We start from the raw sequence: 21753 nt of genomic DNA on the forward strand, positions 1-21753 counted from the left end.
AGACTTCTACACATGCAGACATAAGAGCAGCTGCTCAGACCAGTAGTTTGCTTGATGAGCATTCAGTTAAAACAAAGCAGAGAGAGTTCAGAGGAAACTCTGACATGGAAGTGAACAGCACACAGATCGATTCGCTCCTCAGCTCCTCAGTTTCACAGTTTCATGGCAGGAGGACAGGAGAAGCCAGCCCTGGGACGCCGGAGGGCCTAGTTGTGGTGTTAGAAACGTCAGTGGACGACTCAGACGGTGAACACGGAGATGTGGACGCCTTTCGTCAGCAGCTGGATACCGACGAACAGGTCTACTGGGCAGAACCGGTTCGTGTAAGCTCCATGTCCCAAGAGTTGAGCAGCCCTGAAGGTTCAGACGGATTTCAGTTTCCTTGTATTCCTGCTTCAGATTCCCTCCCCTCCCCAGCCGAAGCTCTGACTTCTCCCAGATCCTCCTCAGCAGCCTCCGCCCCTGATCAGACCACTGGAGAAAGAACTCCTCCCTTCCCATCACCTAACCCCAAACAACCCATTCCTTCTGTCTCCGTCTCCATGTCTTCAGTTCTGTCCTCCCATATCGTCAGTAGGAAGGACGTCCCCTATCGGACTAAGTCACATCTTAATAATCTCCAGAGAAATCTCCATCTGGACACTTCCACGCCGCTCCGCGCCGTCCAGTCGTGGGCAGACCTTCGGATGCAGCACATAAATCTCACCAAGAAGTCGTTGCATCGTTCTGTTCAGACTATCCCCAGCAGCTGGACACGTTCAGGGTCCTTCCTCGTACCCCCACCAGGCCCTCTGTGGTCTCAGCAGCGCTGGTCTCACGAGTACATCTCCAGGACCGGCGGGAACAGCGAGACAGTGTCAGGACTCTGGACTGATGTCCAGGAGGATGCGGACACAAATGACAATGCAGACCAGGACAGGCTGTGGGAAGCGAACCAGACGGTGAACATGGCCTGCTGCTGCCACTGTGGACATCAGTGTCCACAGAAGTCCCACAGCAGGCAGCGCTCAGGACACGTTCCTGTGAGTAACTTCATTTCACTGTTTCTACCACGAAACATTCATCCAGCTTTATTTGTATAGCGCCGCTTCACGACAACGTTGTCTCCGGACACTTTACATACACATCATTTCAAGCCAATTCATACATATCCTATAATAGAAACCAACTGATTGCATCGAGTCATGACTTGGATCCAATCCCCCATCCTGAGCTGCACGTGGCGACAGTGGGAAGGAAAAAACTCCCTTTTAACAGGAAGAAAACCTCCGGCAGAACCCGGCTCAGGGAGGGCAGCCATCTGCCTCGACTGGTTGGGGTGGAGACGACAGGAAAGACAGATCAACATGTACAACTGCACTTATTCAGGAAGACCTGCGGAAAAAAGGAGGAATAAGTTAAAGACGGCAATATTGGCATATATTTATACATTAATACATTAGAGAGACATCCCCATTGCTACATAAGTAATGGATGGCATCTGGACTTAGCTCCAACCCCCCATCCTGCACGCGGCGACAGCGACTTCCTTCATGCCGAAAACATCTGGAAGCTTTTGTAAATACTGGTCATGTTTATTTATACAGAACATGTAAAAACAAAACCAAGATGGTCTGTAAACAACTTCTAGGTCAGGGGTGCTGAAAGTCAGTCCTCGAGGGCCGCTGTCCTGCAGGTTTTCAGTGTATTCCTGTTCCAACACACCTGGCTCCCAATAAATTGATCCAACAGCCTATGAAGTTCTGCACACTGACTAATTAGTTTGAGTCTTGTGCTAAGGAACAGGGATACACGGAAAAGCTGCAGGATTGTGGCCCTGACTAGAGCTGGACACCCCTGATCTAGGTGATGATATAATGAGATGATTGATACTGCCGATGTTTTCAGATACAGCAGTGCCAGATGTGTAATGCCGGGCGGACACTGTGCAATTTTAAGGGGATTTCACCACGATTTTGCTGTCGCAGACCACGCTGCATCATCGTGGAAACATCGTAGCATCGGGATGTCCAGTCGGGAGGCGTACAGTGTGAGAACACTCACGAGGAAGGATAAATTGCTGCTACGTTCTAACGATGATGCTGCGACGTCGCGATCGAACTTCTGGCATGTCAGAAATGTTCGACGTCGCTCGTACAGTGTGAGCGGTGTTACGTCACGATTCTACGTTCGCACCTGCGCAGAAGACACCGGTGGAGCTTTAAACAACGGTGGGCAACCCCAACTTCAGACGTGTGCGGTGGACACAGCTGCTAGAAGAGAGATTAGTAGAGCTACGGAGAGAACACGAGGTTTTCTTTTTTTATTTTGTCTCAGCGCACACAACTGCAACAACTTGCTGCCTGCTCGCCATCTTGTTGTCAGGCACGCTGTGGTTGTCATAGGAACTAGGAACCTTTGTTTTACGTTGTTCACACTCGAGCACGTCGTGCCGTCACACGCCGACTGACTCCGACAACTAGTCGTGGTTGTCAATAATGGTGGCTGACAGCAGTTGTTCAGTATGAGTACACATGTCGTCGGGTCAGATAGAGTACGAGGGACAAACCGGTCATGCAGTGGGAGCATTTCCCCGACAGTCAGATTTCTAGAATCACACAGTGTCCACTTAGCATAAGGCCTGTTCCATCCTCCACGAGAAGCAAGAGCTGAGTTCTTGTTCTCGAGGCTGCAAGAACAAGAAAAAACGTCTTGTTCGGCAGGTCCATACATACTCCATGAGAAGCAGGTCTGCAGCGGGGAGGGATCACTGCGGGGGGGGGGCGATGTCTGCTTTATGTGCAATGAACCCGGTTTTTACCTCCGCCGAGGAGGCTGTTTCCCCGGCGTCTTTTTGCTTAAGATAACTTAAAAGGTTACGGAGGGATTTTATAAATATTTCAAGAGTTGTTGCAAATGTAAAAATGAAGAAATGATTAAATTCTGGTGGTGATGCGGATCACCGTTTGGATCCAGGAATGTTTTAAAAGGATTCTTTAACATTGTGCTTGGTGGAGGTTTCCGCTCTCCCGAGTTTCTAGTTTCATATTTAACGAGCAGCTACGTCCATGGCAGGGCGGGTCGTGCACGCGGCGGGGTCCGAGTGTTTTAATGCCACATGTAAAAATGTTGGTACTTTCTCACCACCTCGATCAGCTGTTTTATCAAAACAATCCGTTTTGCCAGCAACAGCAAACACACGGAAGCAGCAACTCCACTTCCTGCTTTCTCTGTGTTAACCACGCCCACCTCACATGTCCGACCAATCACACGATACTTCTCGCAGCCCCGCAAGAAAAAAGTTCTGCAGCCCGGTGTGTCAAGAACTGTCCTCAAACACGTCCACGAGAACAAAATGACATCATTCTCTTCTCGGAGCCTCGAGAACAAGAAAAAAGGTCTCGCTTCTCGTGGAGTATGTAACAGGTTTTAGGCGTGAGGTCTGAACTGCGGTTAGCTGCACAGGTTAAGTTTTTCTCCTCTGACACTGCTGAAGCAGAACAAACAGCGGGTCCATGTGGGACACGCAGCTGAGTGGAAAAAACATGAGGAACGCAGCAAAAATATCTGTAAAAACCCCCTAACCTGGAAATAATTGATGAAAAGGACGAGAAGGAGCAGCTTGTGTTTATTTATTCGTATTTGTGGTGTTGCTGTTGTCATGGTTATAAGGCGTGTTTGTTTTCCACAGTACTCTCTGGACGAACTGGAGGAGATGATGTTGTGTCTGCAGCAGTTTTGTTTGGTCTTCAGTGACATTGAGGAGCGGTCCTGTGAAGAGCAGGCAGCAGTTTACGGCATCCTCTCCGCTACTGAAAGGTATCGCAGCTCATCATGCACAACTCTCATCAGAAACTCACAACATTCGCTCTGATCCACGGACCTCCACCTTACACTGACCTGTTTAACATCATGTCTGGATAAAGAAGCTATTAAACACATGGAGGTTATCTAATCTCCTCTGATACGGTCGATATAACAGATGAGTTTCATCACGCATGTTCGTAAGAATCCAACAAGGTCAGGAAGCCTGGTGTCTGTGTAAATCCCCACAAAGAGTCGTCTTTAGCAGGAAAATGAGAACAATGACAGGGATATGTTCTGTGTTTGACAGCTCCAGTCAAACAGGGACGTTTTCAGTGCTTTCCTCTGAAGAAACAGATGATTTGCGAAAATACTCAGTAGTTATTACCTGTTGGATGAAGTGGGACCAAATAAGAAGAGATTTGTTCAATATTTAACGATTAACGATGAGAAAATTCACCAGGACTCCTGAAACTTATCCGCCTGAGGGAGCGGGTTAGGACCCAGCGGAGAGGAAAAGCCTGTTTTTGCTTTGTGTGTGTGAAACATGGTGTGTTTGTTCAATGCCTCGGGGTTAGAGGAGCTATTTGCTTCGTTATCACTGGGAACGCTGGGATGAACCTGCTAAACCATGAACACAGGAGTTACTGGGTAACAAACTGGAAAGAAAACAAAGCATTTATGATCCTCTAACATCAGTTCCTGCAGTTTTTGGTATTTATACAATCAAAATGAAAAGAGTCAAACTTTTCTCATTTTGAACACATTTAAGCATCATCTGACTTTTGGATGCGAGTTATTTTGGTTTCATTTTATGTTTTCTCTGGAATCAAAGATGAAGTTTTGTTCATGTTTGTTGGAGCAGATAAATAGAATATTTCTGGAAGCCCTGGCGTTGCGTGTGAAGCTTCCTGCTGCCCTCAGCCTTCATCAGCGCGACACTTAAATGGTTTAATTCCCACTCATGTTTGCTTTTTATTGGGTGTGATGGTAATTTAATTTGTGTTTAATCTGACAGAATGGCGACGAATGAATCTGCTTGGAGCACATTCTCATTTTACAAAATATGCAATAAACTTTGTTTAAACGTGTCATTTATACACGTTTCCATGTCAGCAAGTAAACATAGAGTTATGCTAGTTTGCATGTCCCTTTTCCCAGCTGTTAACTCCTGTTGTCATGGAACCAGTTCATATGCACTGGGGAAAGGAGGTCTTCCAACATCTGCATCTGCTGTGTGTGTGTGTGTGTGTGTGTGTGTGTGTAGGGAGGATGTTGAGACTTTAAAGAAGCTGCGAAGTGCAGTGAAGCTGGAGGCGGGAGAGCTGGAGATGCAGCTGAGAGAGCTGGTCCATCACGACGATGAAAGCCTGAAGACGGTAAGTCCTCCGCCATCGACACTGTGTCCCGACTGAATCTGGATCCTCATCATGGCGGAGCGGCACTCCACCTCGCTGGCGTGGCCTCAGTCAGCCGCTCGATCTGGTGGAGACGAGGCAGCCGTCTCTGCCAGCTGAGCACACGCTTAGCACACATTTAGCACATGTTTAGCACATGTTTAGCGCACGTTTAGCACACACTTAGCACATGTTTAGCACATGCTTAGCACACATTTAGCACATGTTTAGCACATGTTCAGCCCAAATTTAGCACATGCTTAGCACATGTTTAGCACACATTTAGCACATGCTTAGCACACTGTTAGCGCATGTTTAGCCTATGTTTAGCACACGTTTAGCACATATTTAGCAAAGGTTTAGCACATGTTTAGCGCATGTCTAACAAACCTTAGCACACATTTAGCACACAATTAGCACACGTTTAGCACACATTTAGCATACGCTTAGCACACGCTTAGCACACTTTTAGCACATATTTAGCACATGTTTACTACATGTTGTGTGATTACTGCACGCTGTGGGTTGAGGAGCTGCGTGTTTGTTTAGAAAATCATTTGCAGAAAATATTCTGCATATGACGTGAAGAAGTGCGCTAACGGACAGCAACAACAGAGGAAAGCCAAGTTCAGACTGGCTCAGTGAGGAGCAGGGAGGTGGAGTTGAGCTTGTAACTGGTTAAACTGGACAGAGAAGCTGGATAAAACATTCTGCTGCTGCTTTACTTTACCCAACGCTGTAATCACATCTCTGATAATCATGTTTCCGACAGAAGATGCACACCCTGCTGGATGAGCAGCATCTACTTCGTTCTCAAGTTTTACTGCCATGGACTGTCCCCACATCAAGTCTGTTCCCCAACGGGACAGTTTCCAGTTCAAACCGCCTGCTGCAGGATGGGCATGTTTCCACCGGGATTATGCACAGCAGGACTTCAGCCACACAGGCACCTCCTGCATCTATGTCAGAGGGTCAGGGTCCTTCTTCCCCTGCAACAGACAAGCTGGACTTCCTCAGCCTCCTGCAGAGAGTAGGAAAATCCTGCATTCATTAATGCTAAATACATGAGTACAGGAGTTACCACAGGCTGAGGCCAAAGCACAACCATACCCATTTCATTATTTAGTAGAAAACAACCTGGAGATCTGTGTAAATCACTAATAAAAACACAAAGAAGGACTGCAGGATTCTGTGAATTACTATTCCTGACAGAGGCTGAAAACCACGTGGAGGACGTGATGACGCAGATGTGCTGTACGAGACAGGTACGGTTGCATAAGACAGACAGCTGGAGGACTGAATAAGCAGTTTAACAGAACTGGTTTTACAAAGAGCATCGGAAAGAGTCCGAAGCCGTTTTAAAGTCCGAAACTTTCCTGTTTTCAGGCGCGTTGACTGTGTGGCTGCCCAAGTCTGGCAGCTTTTCTCCCCCAAAGACGGCAAGCCACTTTGGAGAAAAGCATCTGCTAAATGACTGATCGATAGAATAGAATAGAATAGAATAGTGTGAAGTGGCTTCTCAGCTTCATGATGCTGCAGGACAACAGCCGTCGCAGAAAGTGCACCATATGCATCACTGTGGCATCAAAACGAGTCAGAAACAGCTTTAAGGTTGGAAACGTATTTATTGTATATTTAAAATTAAATATTTTCTCCTTTTAAATGAGACCAAAGTCCAAAATACAGACGCTGTGGTTTATAAACGTCATGCAAAAGGAACTTAAACTTTCCCACGTGTTGGTGAGAGATGTGGCCGTGTTATCCACACGGTAGGGGTGGATGTGACAGGAAGATGGTCTCCACTACACCCTGATTTAATGTCTGCAGACTCCACCGCATCCCAGCATGAGGTACGTTTACTCTCAGATTAACCAGCATCTACATATGGACTGGTGATGTATGAGGGTGGGGGTCTGTGCACGCTGTTAGTAGGTTGGTCTAGAGTCAGAAGACCGTGTGCACATACATGAGTTACTCTGACAGATAAACTCCTATGTTTCAGCTTAAAGTTACATTTAAATCTGCTAAAGTTAAAGGTTTTTTTTGGAGTAAACTGGTCGACAATCTTCTCTTTGGTTATATCTGTATTCAAGACGAGGTGTTTGTTTCTGCAGCGTCTGACAAACCGACTGACCAGCTCTCTGTACTGATACTCCCACAGCTGCAGAGTAATCAGAGTATTTCAGCAGATGACAGGACTTAGACTTGTACAGGAAGTCTGAGGGGACCAGTGTGAAGAGAAGTGGTGAGAGGACAATTCCTTGTGGTGCTCCAGTTCTGCTGACACACAACCTTTCAGTCTGTTTGTTAGCTAGCCATAAATCCAGGTGTGTGTGGAGGTTCCACCTGGAAGTTATGGATCTTCTCACATAACAGAACACGATGAGAAATGAACAGGATGCTCAAAGTGCTTCCTGATTGGTCCAGATGAAGCAGGTGCATGATGATGTCATCCCGATAAGCAAACAGGATCCAGAGCCGGGAGCAAAGACGTTCACAGAATCACTGTTTTTGCATCCACATAATTCCACCTCCTCCTGGCAGCTCTGAGTCATGGTGAAGAAAAGCAGTAAAAACAGCCCCAAACTGGGAGTGCTGGGACTGCTGGGACATTTTCTGTTGTAGTGTTTCAGCTACACGCATCGAGGACGGCGTCTGAATGGCAACTCCCAGCCCAACCACAGGCACTGGTTCTGAGGACATTCTCTAAGAGGGCTAGAGTGGAAGAAGCCAGAGGACAAAGCCAAAGAGGACAAAGTCTGGGAGGACAAACCAGAGAGGAACGGGACTGTGCCTGAGGCCTTAGGACAGGTGAAGACATTAACTGCAGCTGTAAGACATGATTTGTCCCTGTAAAGTTGACATTGATGAGTCTTCAGTTCGTTCCTCGTCCAGAACTTGTACGCTCTGGATTTGCTCGTGTAACTTACAGTAAAACAAGCTGACAGCTCACAACTCATCTTTTATTTGTCCTTTCAAAGTTCATGACAAAGTTCTCAGGCTACTTATATTTACACTGGAATCAACACATGATTATCGTTTTATTCATTCAATAAATACACATAAAAATCATCAAGATAACTTCATTCATTCTTCTATTCAGTAGAAATAAAAGTGCATTAAATACGTTTTAACATTCAAACCAAACATCAGGATGAACTTTAGGTTCTTTTAGCAGATTTTCTAACTCATCGTCATGTTGTTGGGTTGTCGTCTCACAGAACAGCTGAATGTGGTGGATTTAGAAATCTGTAACCAGTTCTGTGTTTGTGCAAAGCTGGTGGTGTTTCAGCTGCTCCAGGTGAGTCTGAACCCTGACGGTACGGTGGGCTGCTGGGCCTGGAAGACGATGTAGACGAGGTGGGACGAGGCTGTGAATGGGGCGATGTTGGTTTCCTGCAGGACAGACAGGAGAACCCAGCAGGACAGCGTGTTAGTAACATCCATTATTGTTGAAAGACAGATGGGATAACACACTGGTATGTTAACTAGGTAGTCTGGTTGTTTAGTCAGTCAGCACGACACCGTCTCCATGCTGAAATAAGGAGGTTTTCTGACTGTCCGGCATTAGCTTTGGTTTCCCCTGAGGTAGTTTCATTAAATCAAAGTTGATATTGGCTTATTTTAGCGGTTACAGATACCAGACAGCTGTCCCATCTGTCTCAACTGTCTGAGTCTGAAGGACGGAGGATTAGTTGGGTCAGGTTTAAAGTTTAGGCAGATTTTCAAGACAAAATGACAGCACTATAAAAACAACAAAAAAAAAGACAATACCCAGACACTAATCAACACTAAAAACTACATTGTGGTGACATGCTAACTTAATCTCCTCCAGCTGGGGGAGGAACTCGCTGCCCCCCTGCAGACTAACGAACATCACCGCTTCCTTCAGTAGCATCAAACACCACTGAGTTTACAGCAATACAGCCGTACACGTCTTTTTTTGCCAATGTTTATTCCAGATTGAAAGTCAGGAGTGTTGTATTTGCATGTGTGTGTGTGCTGTTTCATTCACTGTTAAAATGGTGGATGTACTGCGGGTTTCAGCATTTGTGTGTCCCATTTATTTTTTATTCACGCTCGACGCAGAAGACAGAAACGCAGCAGGACGCAGAGTTTTGTCCGTCTGTTTGGTCGGTTATGAGCGTAATTTAGTCAGTTTTCTTCGTCACTTCATGCAGAAAACAGAGCAATACCAGCGGAAACCACGGGGGGCAGCGTTGGGTTGTACAGCTGACGGACAACCGGAGAAAGGAACAAACCAAAGAAGAAGAAGAGGAAGAATATTAAGCACCAGCAGAATATGCAGAAGTTGAAAATAGAAAAAACTTCACGGCTTTATTCTTCTTGTGTTTTCTGATGGTTGGAAACAGTTTTATAGCGGTGCAGAACTGCAACCAACTGATGTCTAAATGTGGAGGTGAACTCTGGGCTCAGCACTGCCCACTAGTGGATGAACTGACGTAATCACTATGGTAACATAAAAGACGGGTGGAAGCATGAGGACAAGGATGACGACGTCCCTTTTTTACGGATGTAAAGGAGCAGAAATGGGTCTTTGGGCTGTCTTCACCAGGATGCACCAGACTTGGTCGTATTGGGTAATCAGTTCAGTTGGGGGCGGGTCTTTCTTCCAGACTGAGTATGTGTTCAAGCTGCACTTCATGAACTAATCCGATTTTTTTAAATGACATGTTTTACTCTTCGCCAGATGAGTCACTGCATCAAGAATTATTGAAGACTAGACAACCAGTGAAGAAGAAAACTGGTTTATCTATTGGTTAATGCTGAACAGCTTTGGTTTCTAGTAAGTAACAGTTAAACATGGAGCTGCATCAGATCCTAGTCATTATGCTTCAATCAGATTTCTACCTGAACTGAACCTGAGTTCTTTCATGTCTGACCGTGAGATATTTTCTCCTTTCAAAGCCGCTTATTGCCCCACATTCATGTATAATTTGATCTGCATTAGAATTTGTTTCTGCATAAAGAAAACCCCAAATGAAACGACTTTCCCAGCAAACTGGAATTCGAAAAAGGCTGGTGTGAACATGTCCTAAGAAAGCCGCCAAATAAGGTTTTGCATTTGAAAGCAGGTCTCTTCAGCGGTTGCAGGGAGTAACATTTAGCTATAAACACAGAAGCTTCAGTGAAATTCTACAAAGTTTTATTCCTTATGACCTACTAGTTGTTGGTTCATTGGTTGTAAAACCCGTCAGACATGTAATGACTTGAGATACTTACCAATCCGCAATAAGGTCCAACAGGTGGGGAGGAAGTGTCTGGGCCGTCATACAACTTCAGGAAGTTGTTCTGACAATCTCCTGGGTCGTCAATACTGATCTGGGCAAAAGTGACGGTCACCACCCGACCTCTGGGTGCTTTGATGCTCCATTCACAATGACTCATGTTGGGATAGCTTCCTGGGTAGTTGGGGCTTGCTAGTGAGCCATGGCCACCGAACAGAGTCCCACCACAACCTGAGGAACACAGCGAGAAGCATCCAGTCGTCTCAGTAAACAGCAGCACAGACATGAGAGCATCCTTACTTTCCATCTTGATGTCACATGTTTTGTTTGAAGGAAATTGCTGGAGACAAGTTTGAGTTTGAATAAAACTGGATGATTGATGGAAACTTGGTTTAAAACTACATTATAGAAGCAGTTTCATTCTCACCATGAAGAGAAGACGTCCAGGTGGCATCGAAACCATCGCGGGCCTGGGAAAAGTCACTCTTGAAGCGTATGTACAGCTGGTTGGATTGCGGGAAGATGGGGTTGGGAAGAACACCGCCACAGAAGCGACCAATCAGAGGAGAGTCTGCTGTACTTCCATTTCGGATCTAAGTAACAACACACACTGTTAGTGTTTAGTAATGCCACGACAGATCACACACAGATCAGAGCAAGCACATACATACTGTAGAATAATAATAAGAATAGATCTATACTGGATAAATAAAAGCTTCAGTGAACCCCTGAAATTACTTCTAATTTTCTTAAAAATATTCATGAATTTATTTTCTAAACCACTAATTCCAGTTTAGGGATGGGGGAAGCTGGAGACTTTCCAGCAGTTATCTGCATACTTTGGTTTTAAGGACATGGTTCGGTCCTTTTTCGGTACTTTAAAGAAACAAATGTAAAACATAAAACTGTTTGACTTTGGTGTAAGCAGGAACATGCTGAATGACATTAAATTAAAAACAAAACCATAAAAGTAAACTGCTTCCAGTAAGTTCTTCAATGAAAGATTCTTAAATAAATAAATATATAATATAGAGATATATCTGCTCTATTTTAATGGACAGTATACGCATTTACATATTATAAAGGAAAGAGGGATGTTTGAATAAAATACAAATAATTCATTCTAAGTTGTAATATATGATTAGTTGCAGGACTATGACAGCTTTTGTTGATAAAACATGGCATGAATTGGACATTTTCAGGTAAAGTCTGTATTAAAGTAAAAACTCATCAACTAGCTTTGCAGTATTTGTATAAAGACTAAACTTATCAGAACATTTCACATATAAGGAAGTTCTTTTTTACTGTTCCTTAAACTAGAAACACACTAACCTCTGCTAGAAAAAAAGGCTTCATGCCCTCCCCAGTGATTTCCTTCTTCGAATACAATTCTTCCAGAACCTTCTTTTCATACGTCCAGGGGGCGTGGCTATAGAGGGACCGACTCTTCAACATAGACTGCTTTTATGTGATGCACTTGTCTTTGAACATTTACATACTTCATTGGGAAGCTGAAGTGCCACCAAAAAGGAGATTTTAATGACGGAAGAGAGTCTTCAAGTTCTGGTTTTTCCTTTATTCTGTTGCTAGCCATTGTGTCCACTAGCGGTAACATTCGCTAGCCATAACGTCCGCTAGTCATACCGTCCGCTAGCAGACGGTATGACTAGCGGATGTAATGTCTGCTGGTCATACGGTCCACTAGCCATAACTCAGTGTCATTGTTTACAGAGGATGTATGTGCAAGGCAGTTTCTCTTCCATGTGGGAATTTGGCATACCTCCAGTCCGAAAAATTTGAATACAAAAATACATAATGTATTGTAGTTTCTGAATAGCTGTCCATAAACTATAGTCAGTGTTTTACTCTTGTTGTTGTCATAACCAGTAATTAAAGAGGATATAGGTAAATAAGGAAGTTAGTGTTTGTTGGATTATTTTTTTTTAATAATCTCAGCAGTACGTATTATACAACCTTTATCTTTCTAACCAGGCAGACTGTGTGAGGATGGTGCACTAGACCCACGTTTACCTGTATTGTTCAGCTCCATCTTATCAGTTTTACCTGGCTGAAAAGGAAACTAATCCGGCTTTCCATCTATGTTTAATACAACATTAACTAGTTTTATTAAAGGAGAGAAAAAAATCCACAAAACATGAAGCTTAATTTTTGTGCAAGTTACTGATGAATCTATCCTGTTACTATGTTTTTCCTGCTTACCTCCAGATAGTCAAAGTTACAGCTGCTGTGGCTCTCCAGGTCAAACTGGTTAAAGAAGAAGGAGATGTAGCTGTTCTGTGGAGCCTTCAGGATGATAGTGCAGTCCATGTTGTGTGGGTAGATATCAGGCCAACCTGGACTCTTCAGGTAGCCATACTCCTGTTCATAAGTTCGGCTACAGCCTGGAGAACACCAAGACCTTTGTTATGTTGCTGATCAGAGACCAGGTGTAACAACTTTCACCATTCTGACATTTTACAGCTTACTATGCAATTTTTAAAGGGATGAGAAGGGGACACGATTTGTTGAGGGAGACTATAATAATCTGCACTTTATGGCTAGAAGTATAGCACAGAGACTTACTGGTGACCTGAAAGCTCAAACTGAGTCCATTTCCTGTCATGAAGACATCAGATTTGAAGTGCAGAAGCATTGTTCTGCCATAGCTATAAAAGTCTGGTGGATGACCGTCTGATGCGCAGAACTTATATGACTGCCCGTAGTCTCCCTGAAAACACAAGAAGCTTGTTGTAACAATCAGCTGTTCAACAAACTGGTGTAGAAGTCTGGTTTGGACTGAGGCCAAAGCTGTCCCAATTTCACTAAATTTCGTGTTTCAGGGAAGCATAGGTCACTCAAAGGTTCAGATCTGAAACTCTTAAAGGTTTTGTTCTGATACTGGCAGACAAGGGAAAACCAGAAACATGATGATTGAGACATAAAAGTGGAACATGAGACATTCCCCAACTGTGCTTTGGTATGGTTTACTGTTCCTGAGCCACATATAAATGGTTCTTCTGCCGTGTTAAATCATTCAGTAAAACTTAAGCCTCCCATCTTTAAAATGTGTAATTTTGCACAATTTGCACCAGTTTACTAAGACAGGGTGCTGCATGACCAAACCAAAGCACCTGGAGCACCCAGTATTTTGATCCTTTGTACAAAACCTCATCATTTTGGTCCAGCAGATATGTGAACTCACCAATGGCCAGTCCTTCATCTCCAGGTAGTTTGTGGAGCAACTCTGGTTGGGCTGTAGTACAAAGGTCTGGACTGAAATGTAGATAGTTTCCTGGGGAGGAGCATCCAGGATCCAGCGACAGTTGGTGTACGGAGGATAGACACTGGGGAAGGAGGGTGAAGTCAGGGTCTGTATGGCTGTTGTGGCGTTGACGGTCCCACCGCAAACCACTGAGGAAGAACAGACACAGTTATGATTTATAAATGTACAAGTATAACACAGAGGGCAGTTTTCTGGAACTTTGGGCCTTCAACCTCTAGACATAAGTACAGTCCTGTGTTTCAAATTATATCCTCACACCTTCTCTATAAAGTGTATTTCTGAGAGATGAAACTCACTTGGCAATGATCTGTAGGTGGCGTTGAAGCCAGATCTCTGAACTGAGCTATCAGTGACGAACTGCACCGTCAGGAAGTTTCCACTCGACACAAAGTACCCCGGGGTGGACACCCCACAAAATGTTCCAGTCAAGGGGAAGTTCATGTTGTCACCATCATAGATCTGACAGGAAATACACATATTTCATACATTAACAGAAAACCACAAAGATACAATTTTTACACTTCCTGTTGATGTTTTATAGTTATGACCCCACAGAGAGTATACCAACATGTTTGATCTTTTTGTATAAAATAAGCAGAATGTGTACATTTTCATTCATATTTAAGTGACTTCACCTTGACATAATCATAGCGGCAGGTGGAGGAACTCTCAAGGTCAAAAGAGCTGAAGGTCAGATTTATCACTTTGTTCACTGGCATCTCTATGGTCCATACACAGTTCATGCTGGGCTCATAGCGTCCATCCAGGTTTGGATCTGGTGACCCAAACATGCCCATAGGTGTGGACAGGTAGCCACCACATCCCTGTGCTGGACCTGCAGGCAGTTCAGAGAAAAATAACTCTTCTTCAATCAGAAATCTGAGTCAAGTGTTGTTGTACCAGAGATACAGAATACAGGCTTGTATCGTCCATAAAAAACAAAGCATGTGTGAACAGAGTAAAACATCAAAGCAGGTTCTTCATTCTAATCCGAGACCATACTTGACTTACCCAGTGTTTGATGGTAAGTAGCCCTCCAGCCAATCCCGTTCACAGAGGAATCTGTCCTGAATACGATGAATAACTGGTTGGTGGTGGAGCGCAGGTGTGGTGGTAGCACTGTACCACAGAACTTCCCCAGTAAGGGTGCCAAGGTGTCTGGTCCATCATAAACAGCAACATAGTCAAAGACACATGAAGAGGATGCCTCCAGATGGAAGGTGTTGAACCTGTGCACAGAAAGAAGGTCCTTACCTCTGTGTTACTGGGTGATACTGACAGAGTCAGTTACACAGTTTTAAATTACTGGAGGGGAGCTGATTACAACATAAATCTGGTTCAGGAACAGGGCCACACTTCATCCACTCCTTAAATTAATTTATGCCTGGTTGACCCACTCAGAACTAATCTTCTCTGCACGCTCCTTGGTCTAAGCACCCAACGAGGTTTCTCCAATCCAAGCCAGATATTAGGGCGTCTCTCTTCCCAGACTCATGATCATTCACCAAGCCACAGGCTTTCCTGACCTCCCTTCCAGAGCAGCCCTCTACAACACTGTGGCAGCACAGTTGGATTGGTAGCCTCCAGTTTGAGGTAGGCATCAAACCATCAGATACTAGACCAGCGTGGTCTGAAGCAAAACCGCCTTCCCTTCAACTACTCTGATCAAAATGTAGGATGTTTCAGCCCATCACATGTTTACTTCCCACATCCTCATCTCAGCCATCTTCCTCTAAGACCATTACCAGGAACATTATGGCGTCACCTTCTCTGGACCCTCGGTCACCACCAATAACTCCCCTTAACCTGTCTCTTCCTTCCTATCGCCTTTCATCCAATCCCTCTACCCACCCATTATTCTACTGACTAAACCCATTCAGCCTTCCCTCCATCCATCCAATGACTACACCCACTTATTCCAGTTCAGGGTTGTGGGGGGACTGGAATCCATCCCACCTGGAATCTGGGATAAGACAGAGTGGGGTGTATATCTATCACAATACACATTCTTAAACTCTTCTTTCTCCATTTAATACTACTACAACTTCCCCGCAAGCCCCCCAAATCTATCTTCCATTTGTGCTAACCATTACATCTTAACCTCAGTAGTTCCACCATCCAGCCACCTTCACTACTACAATGCTGCATCACTTTTCTTCCATCTCTTCTGCCTTACATCAACAGATTCTATCTGATTATTAATCAGTTTGTCACAATTACTTTAGTCACTTATCAGTTTCAAACAACAAAAGACTAGGCAAGACTAGTGGTCCAATTCCATGGATAGTACAGTTTGTTTGGAGTCGGTTTGTGAACACTCATTTGGTTTGTATCAAAGAAGTAAAAACTGGTCTGCTTGAAAACTGGGGACTCCTGGTTTTGTTCTCTCTCAGTGTGTAATCTAATGGGGAATTTAAAGAAGAAAACGAGGATGTGATGTAGATCAACATGGGGATCTCTGGTTGCTTCTCCTGCTGGATACATTCTGGTGGAAACTGGATCACGCAAACATAAAACCAGACACTGGACTGCAAAAGTTTATCGTTACTTCAGTGTTTACTTGTGTTAAACAAGATGTTTTCTGTTCTGGCTAATCAATGAGACTGATTTTTTTCTTCTTTTTTCTTGATCAGCGGTTGTTTCAGAGAATATCACCCCTAGTGGGCAGTTGTTGAATGACATTGTCCAGGTGGTTTGAGTAAAAGCGAATCAAAGCAAAGGTAAGCTGGGAATATTTTTTCATCAACCTGACAGCAGGTCCCGGGTTAAACCAAGAAATAAAACCAAGAGACTTACTGGCCAATCTTAGACTCTCAACTCTTTCACACCCATTACTTGTAATCTCTGCATGGATTCTTCTTGTCCAGATACCATCCCAACAGCCATTAGCAAGAGATTTCTGTTCTTACATGTGGAATATACTATACATTTAACTCGTCCAACAAGTGAAGTAATACAGGTAGACTTACTTGAGATCAATCACTTTGTTTGCCTGGACCATAATATGGTAGGTACAGTTGATGTTGTGGTGGTAATTGGTCATGGAAAGTCCTGGACTGCTTACTGTTCCTGAAGTACTGTTGAAGAAACCTCCACATGCTGTACATACACATACACACACATAAACACACATACATATTGTATAAATATGTGCTTTGTACAGCATTATGGCTCCATTATAAATCTAACAGATATATTGTATAGTTTCTAAATACAATGTTTTTATTCACTGTCTGAACAAATATGAAATGAGGTTTTTTTTAAAGCCTGAAAAAACAAATGTCAATTAGCTAATAACTGTAATCTAATTTAACTTAGATTGCAAAAAAGATAGCTTTATCCTTCAGTCTTTGTTGTTCCCCTTTCGGCTTGTCCCTTTCAAGAGGTTGCCACAGCAAATCAGTGCTCGGGTGAATTGGCACATGTCGCATACGCCAGATGCCCTTCCTGATGCAACTCTCTGCATTTATCTGGGCTTGGAACTGGCCCTCAGAAAACCATCCTCCTCTGGGCTGCAGCAGCAGCATAGGGGAGCAGGACTCAAACTGCCAACCATCAGGTCACAAGACAAGCAGCTCTACCACCTGAGCCCCAGCCACCCCCTGCTATGCACATTTCAGTCTAATTTATTTTAATATGCAAGTCCAGGAGGGTAAGAAATAATCAATCATTTTTCACAAATCCCTTCATTCATCTTGAATTGATCCTCTCGGATCAGCCTCTGCCAGAAACAAGCCAACAGAGAAAGCTCCGCCCTAAGCCCTGCCTGCGGCTGCGTCTGATTGGTCAACTGCTAGGAGTAATTATACTGAGCAGTGAAGGTGGGCGTGGCCTTCTTCTAGCAAACGTGCACAACCTAGAGAAGATGACCAATCACTGAGTTCCTCCCCCGGGATGTCACTAGAATTTCTAAGTAGAAAAAACTCTCTGAAACCAATTGCTTCCATTGCCATGGAAACCAAACGTAGAGAGTGCTGGAAAACTCAAACATGCATTAAGGTGATAAATGCTTGATGAGAATTCAACACTATAACACTGTGGAAAGCTCAGAAAACTAGAAATAACATCATAAAGACACTTTAACCAAGTGCATGTTTAAGGGGTCGGTAGAAGATTCAGATGAAGAGGACTCACTAGCACTCATGACATGCCTCTAAATTCATTCCTTCATTACTTACGGATGGCTCTGTATTCCGCCATGAAGCCACGGTGTGTGATGACAGAGTCTGAGTAGAAATTAAGTAACATGGGGCCGAAGGTGAAAAAGGGCCCAGGGATGTTGGTACCGCATACAGTGGCAATAGGAGATCCACCCGTAGCCAGGTTGTAGATCTTCAGACCATCATAACTACAGGTGGAGTGTGCTGAGAAAGAAGTTTTTCTTTAAACAAATCATTCATTACAGAAAAGGAGAGACATCTTCTGTTGTTATTCTTTATCGACACTGCTGATACAAGATTTACCTTCTATTTGGAAGACACTAAAGGTGAGGATGATCACAGTCTGCAGTCCAGCATCTATAGTGTAGTTACAGTTGGAGCGGTCGGGGTAGTTATCTGGATAGTTTGGAGAAACCACACGACCAGTAGGCGCTGTGAAGTTGGCCCCACACCCTGGTGAACAGAGGAGAAACGGTATTGGTGGGACTCTGGCACGGCTAGAGGAGGTGTGGATGGTCAAACACGACAAGAATCCCCTCTGAGGTATGTAGGTTGTGTTTGAGAGACTTGTAGGAACTTGAATCAGTGAAAATTCAGCTGACTGATGCCTTTTTAGTGAAAATGACACCTTGTTGGCACAACAAAAACCATTCATGTCTAGCTTTGAACATCAGGAACCAGACATTTCAATCTATTAACTTACAGATTATTGGTGTCAGTGATTTGGAGGTCAATCATTCTGATTCTTACTTGTAGTGAAGGACAGGGAGAAACCCTTGCCAGTAGTTTCAGTAGACTGGAATCGACTTGTAATGATGTTATATGGAGCGATGACCGGTCCCGGGGCTACTGAACCACAGCCGGTTGCCAGTAGATCATCAGTATTCTGAGCCTGACCCGCCCACACCTGCAGACATTACCAGTGCACACTGACTTGCAAACTGTTGCTACCTGGACAATAGATTTAACATGACAAAAACCATTTCACGTGTTCACAAACTCAAGTCCTTCACCAGAAGCCTGGGAGCTTGATGGTTTGCCACAGTTTCCCATCTGGGAGTGGAGCCACTTTCCCAGTTTGGAGGCCTCGACCCCAGTGCTGTGATTCTGTCACATCATTCACCTCTTCTTCTCAACTTCCCCCTTCAGCTCTTGGTGTGTTTCCAAATTTCTTATCTTCCATCTTCTGTCTTTCAGGATTTCTATGTCTGTCACCTCCTCTGTGGTTTGTCAACCATCACAGGTTGGTTCACCATCCCCAGTTTGTCATCATCTGAGGGATCCTGAAGAGCTGCAGAATCTCAGCTCTTATCACTCACCTTCACCTTTGATGGTGTCTCCTATCTTCATCCTGGAACTTCCAGCCTGAACTCAGTACAGATGTTCCTGAACATTGTTCCAGCTTGTGGTGTGTCCATGACCTTGCCATGTCCTGGACTGTCTCAGAAATCTCTTTGGGATATCTCAAATCCAGACTCCATTGCTGCCATGCTCAGTTCTTGTTCCTGTCCAGCCGTGACCAGAGTCTTGGTACAGTCTCCACTAGACACAGAGTTGTCTTCTTCAGTCTGTCAGTAAAACACCAAGTAGGGTTTATACCTCCTTGATGGTTCCTTCTCTTCCTCCTCCTGTCTGGCCTGGTCTTGATATTAGTTCCATTGTTCCATGTCCTCATCTGGTCAGTCTGTTATTCCAGCTGGTGTCTGATGACTGTCAGATCATTTATGTTGACGATTAGTCTTTATTCTTCCCGATATGCTGGCTCTTCAGGATTTGTTATACTCCATGCAGCTATTGGGTTTTAACTGACATCCTTTTGGTCACCTCATGGTTATCATTAGCCTGTAGTATCCCAGGACGTTTGTCTTCTGGTAGTTCATCCCTTTCAGATGGGATCATAGTGCCTTTCTTTGATACCATTCAGCTGCATTTATCCAGCGTGAAAGATATTCTGATGTCATGATAAGTTGCATCGGTTAATCCATGTCTTGCTCAGTTCTTACATACAGTTTGGGCTTGTACATGTAGAGGAGGTGGCTATTGGTTGCATCACTACTGATACCGATATAGCTAAGCTTCTTGAAAACAGACTAAATTACGAGCATAACCAATGCAGAAGACAGATCAAACTGTCTGTCCAACTGTGTGTCTTCTGCGTCCAGTATAAATGGGCCTTAATGCAGTTATGTGTCTACATTAAGAGAACTCTTTGATTCTTTCTTTCTTCACCAGTTATTATCTGGTGAAGTTCCCAGTTGTGTAGATGAGCCAGTTTACCTTTACATAGCTGTTTTGGCAGGTCCCAGGAATCTCAAACTCATTGTTGAAGCTCATCTCCAAGTGGTTTCCTTCATGGGCAATAATCCTCCAGGAACACTCCACATTAGCTGGAAAGTTCTGTGGATAGTTTGGTGACTTGATTGTACCTGCATCAGCATGGATCACCCCTCCACAGCCTGGTGGAACATGTTCATGTGTGAATGATGAGTAAACATAGAAAAACTTCTTTAAAAGACCATCATTTTTTATTTGTTAACCCACCTGAAGAATCAGTAGTCCAGGAGGCTAAAAATCCACCTTTAGACACAACATGGTCTGCCAGGAAAACTACAGTAAGTTTATTTGTGCCAGACTGGATGGTTCCTGGGGAGCTGGTGCCACAGTACTGGCCAATAACAGGAGAACCAGGGGAACCTCCATTAAAGATTGTGACAGAATCCCAGCCACATGTGGAGTGGGACTCTACATTGAAGTAGCTGAAGGTCAACTGTAAAGACACAAACCATTAATATTTCATCGATGGACCACAGAAATCTCAGCCTCAGCACCTACAGACATGTTGTAAGTCAGAAGTTTTCATCTTTTCAGAGAAGTCTGAAAAGTTTTTATTTTTCATCATTTCACAAAATTCAGTCTCGCACCTGCTCTATTTTTTTCTATTTCTGTTTTAGAGCTTTCCGAATGGCTTCCACCATTTGGTGAATCTGTATTAATTCTCATAGGTTCTCTTCAAAGCAGATTTGGTAATGACCAAGGATGGATGAAGTAATTATCAATAGTTACTTCAATATCTGTAAGTCAAAATATTAGATTTGACAATTTGCGGTACTGCAGAGGTATGTCAACTAAGACAGCCCACCCGGCATCCAGAGTGGGCAGATCTAATCCACCCCCAGGGCCACAAGGAGCTTTCCAACCAGCTCCAGTGATAAAAGAGCCCACTCCTGAGTCCCTCTTCATTGGAATTGAAGATGTTTTCGAAGTATTCCTTCCATCGACCCACAATGTCTAGAGTTGAGTAGCTCCCCATTCCCACTGTACGCAGTGTTGACAGAGCTTTCATTCCCCCTTCTGAACTGCAAAATGGTGGACTAGAATCTCCTCAAAGCTATCTGGAAGTTGTTGTCCATGGCCTGTCCAAACTCCTCCCATGCCTGAGTTTTTGGTGATCAACGAAGCCTCATTCCACTTGACCTGCCGATACCCATTAGCTGCTTCGAGAGTCCCAGAGGGGCACGCATGACTTCTTCAGCTTGACAGCACTGCTGGTGTTCATCAACGAGTTCTGGGATTACCACCACAACAGACACCAACTTTTTTATGGCCGCAGCTCCGGCTGGCTGTTTAAACAATAGAGGCACAGAACATAGTCCACTTGGACTTAATGTTTCCCGCCTCACTCGGGACATGGTTGAGGTTCTGCCAGATGTGGGAGATGTAGCTCTCTCTGACAAGGACCCCGTCAGATGTTCAGCAGATCCTCACAACACGCTTGGACCTGCCAGGCCTTACCAGCATCCTTCCCCACCATCTGAGCCAACTGAACATCAGGGGGTGATCAGTAGACAGCACTGCCCCTTTAGTCACCCGAGTGTGCAAGA

The 21753-nt window shown here is 44.3% G+C and overlaps 2 protein-coding genes across 5 annotated transcripts in view; one reads left to right on the forward strand and one right to left on the reverse strand.

The window, feature by feature from the left end:
- Window positions 1-2424: 2424 nt before the first annotated feature.
- On the forward strand, window positions 2425-6287 carry itprid1 (ITPR interacting domain containing 1). Of its 4 annotated transcripts, none has more exons than XM_079259918.1 (4): window positions 2425-2501; window positions 3671-3798; window positions 5051-5162; window positions 5953-6287. In XM_079259918.1, the coding sequence occupies exons 1-4, from the start codon at window positions 2478-2480 to the stop codon at window positions 6232-6234; spliced, it is 546 nt and encodes a 181-aa protein (XP_079116044.1). In that variant the 5' UTR covers window positions 2425-2477; the 3' UTR covers window positions 6235-6287. The 4 variants fall into 4 exon arrangements, with proteins under 4 accessions (XP_079116044.1, XP_079116043.1, XP_079116045.1 ...); XM_079259917.1 differs by having other exon boundaries at window positions 2448-2533; XM_079259919.1 differs by lacking the exon at window positions 2425-2501 and adding an exon at window positions 2587-2728.
- A 2181-nt stretch (window positions 6288-8468) lies between these two features.
- The window catches only part of cubn (cubilin (intrinsic factor-cobalamin receptor)), a gene marked incomplete at both ends in the record, with an annotated part of 64604 nt that continues 51319 nt past the window's right edge, over window positions 8469-21753 (reverse strand). Inside the window, 15 exons of the mRNA XM_079260186.1 lie at window positions 8469-8576; window positions 10425-10660; window positions 10857-11022; window positions 12650-12831; window positions 13013-13157; window positions 13632-13840; window positions 14009-14171; window positions 14348-14547; window positions 14724-14941; window positions 16682-16811; window positions 17891-18076; window positions 18176-18325; window positions 18623-18779; window positions 20150-20328; window positions 20414-20639. Coding sequence (XP_079116312.1) covers window positions 8469-8576; window positions 10425-10660; window positions 10857-11022; window positions 12650-12831; window positions 13013-13157; window positions 13632-13840; window positions 14009-14171; window positions 14348-14547; window positions 14724-14941; window positions 16682-16811; window positions 17891-18076; window positions 18176-18325; window positions 18623-18779; window positions 20150-20328; window positions 20414-20639 — 2655 coding nt within the window. The remainder of the gene's footprint in view (window positions 8577-10424; window positions 10661-10856; window positions 11023-12649; window positions 12832-13012; window positions 13158-13631; window positions 13841-14008; window positions 14172-14347; window positions 14548-14723; window positions 14942-16681; window positions 16812-17890; window positions 18077-18175; window positions 18326-18622; window positions 18780-20149; window positions 20329-20413; window positions 20640-21753) is intronic.

Source organism: Telmatherina bonti, assembly GCF_933228915.1.
Source record: "Telmatherina bonti genome assembly, chromosome: 20".
In the NCBI taxonomy this organism is placed as follows: Eukaryota; Metazoa; Chordata; class Actinopteri; order Atheriniformes; family Telmatherinidae; genus Telmatherina; species Telmatherina bonti.

Bases quoted from the DNA above. Each gene is read 5' to 3' on its own strand.
- itprid1 (XM_079259916.1), top strand. From the start codon at position 3,578: ATGAAAAGGACGAGAAGGAGCAGCTTGTGTTTATTTATTCGTATTTGT. The intron at 3,799-5,050 runs GTATCGCAGCTC...GTGTGTGTGTAG, and splicing joins ATCCTCTCCGCTACTGAAAG to GGAGGATGTTGAGACTTTAA. The intron at 5,163-5,952 runs GTAAGTCCTCCG...TGTTTCCGACAG, and splicing joins ACGATGAAAGCCTGAAGACG to AAGATGCACACCCTGCTGGA.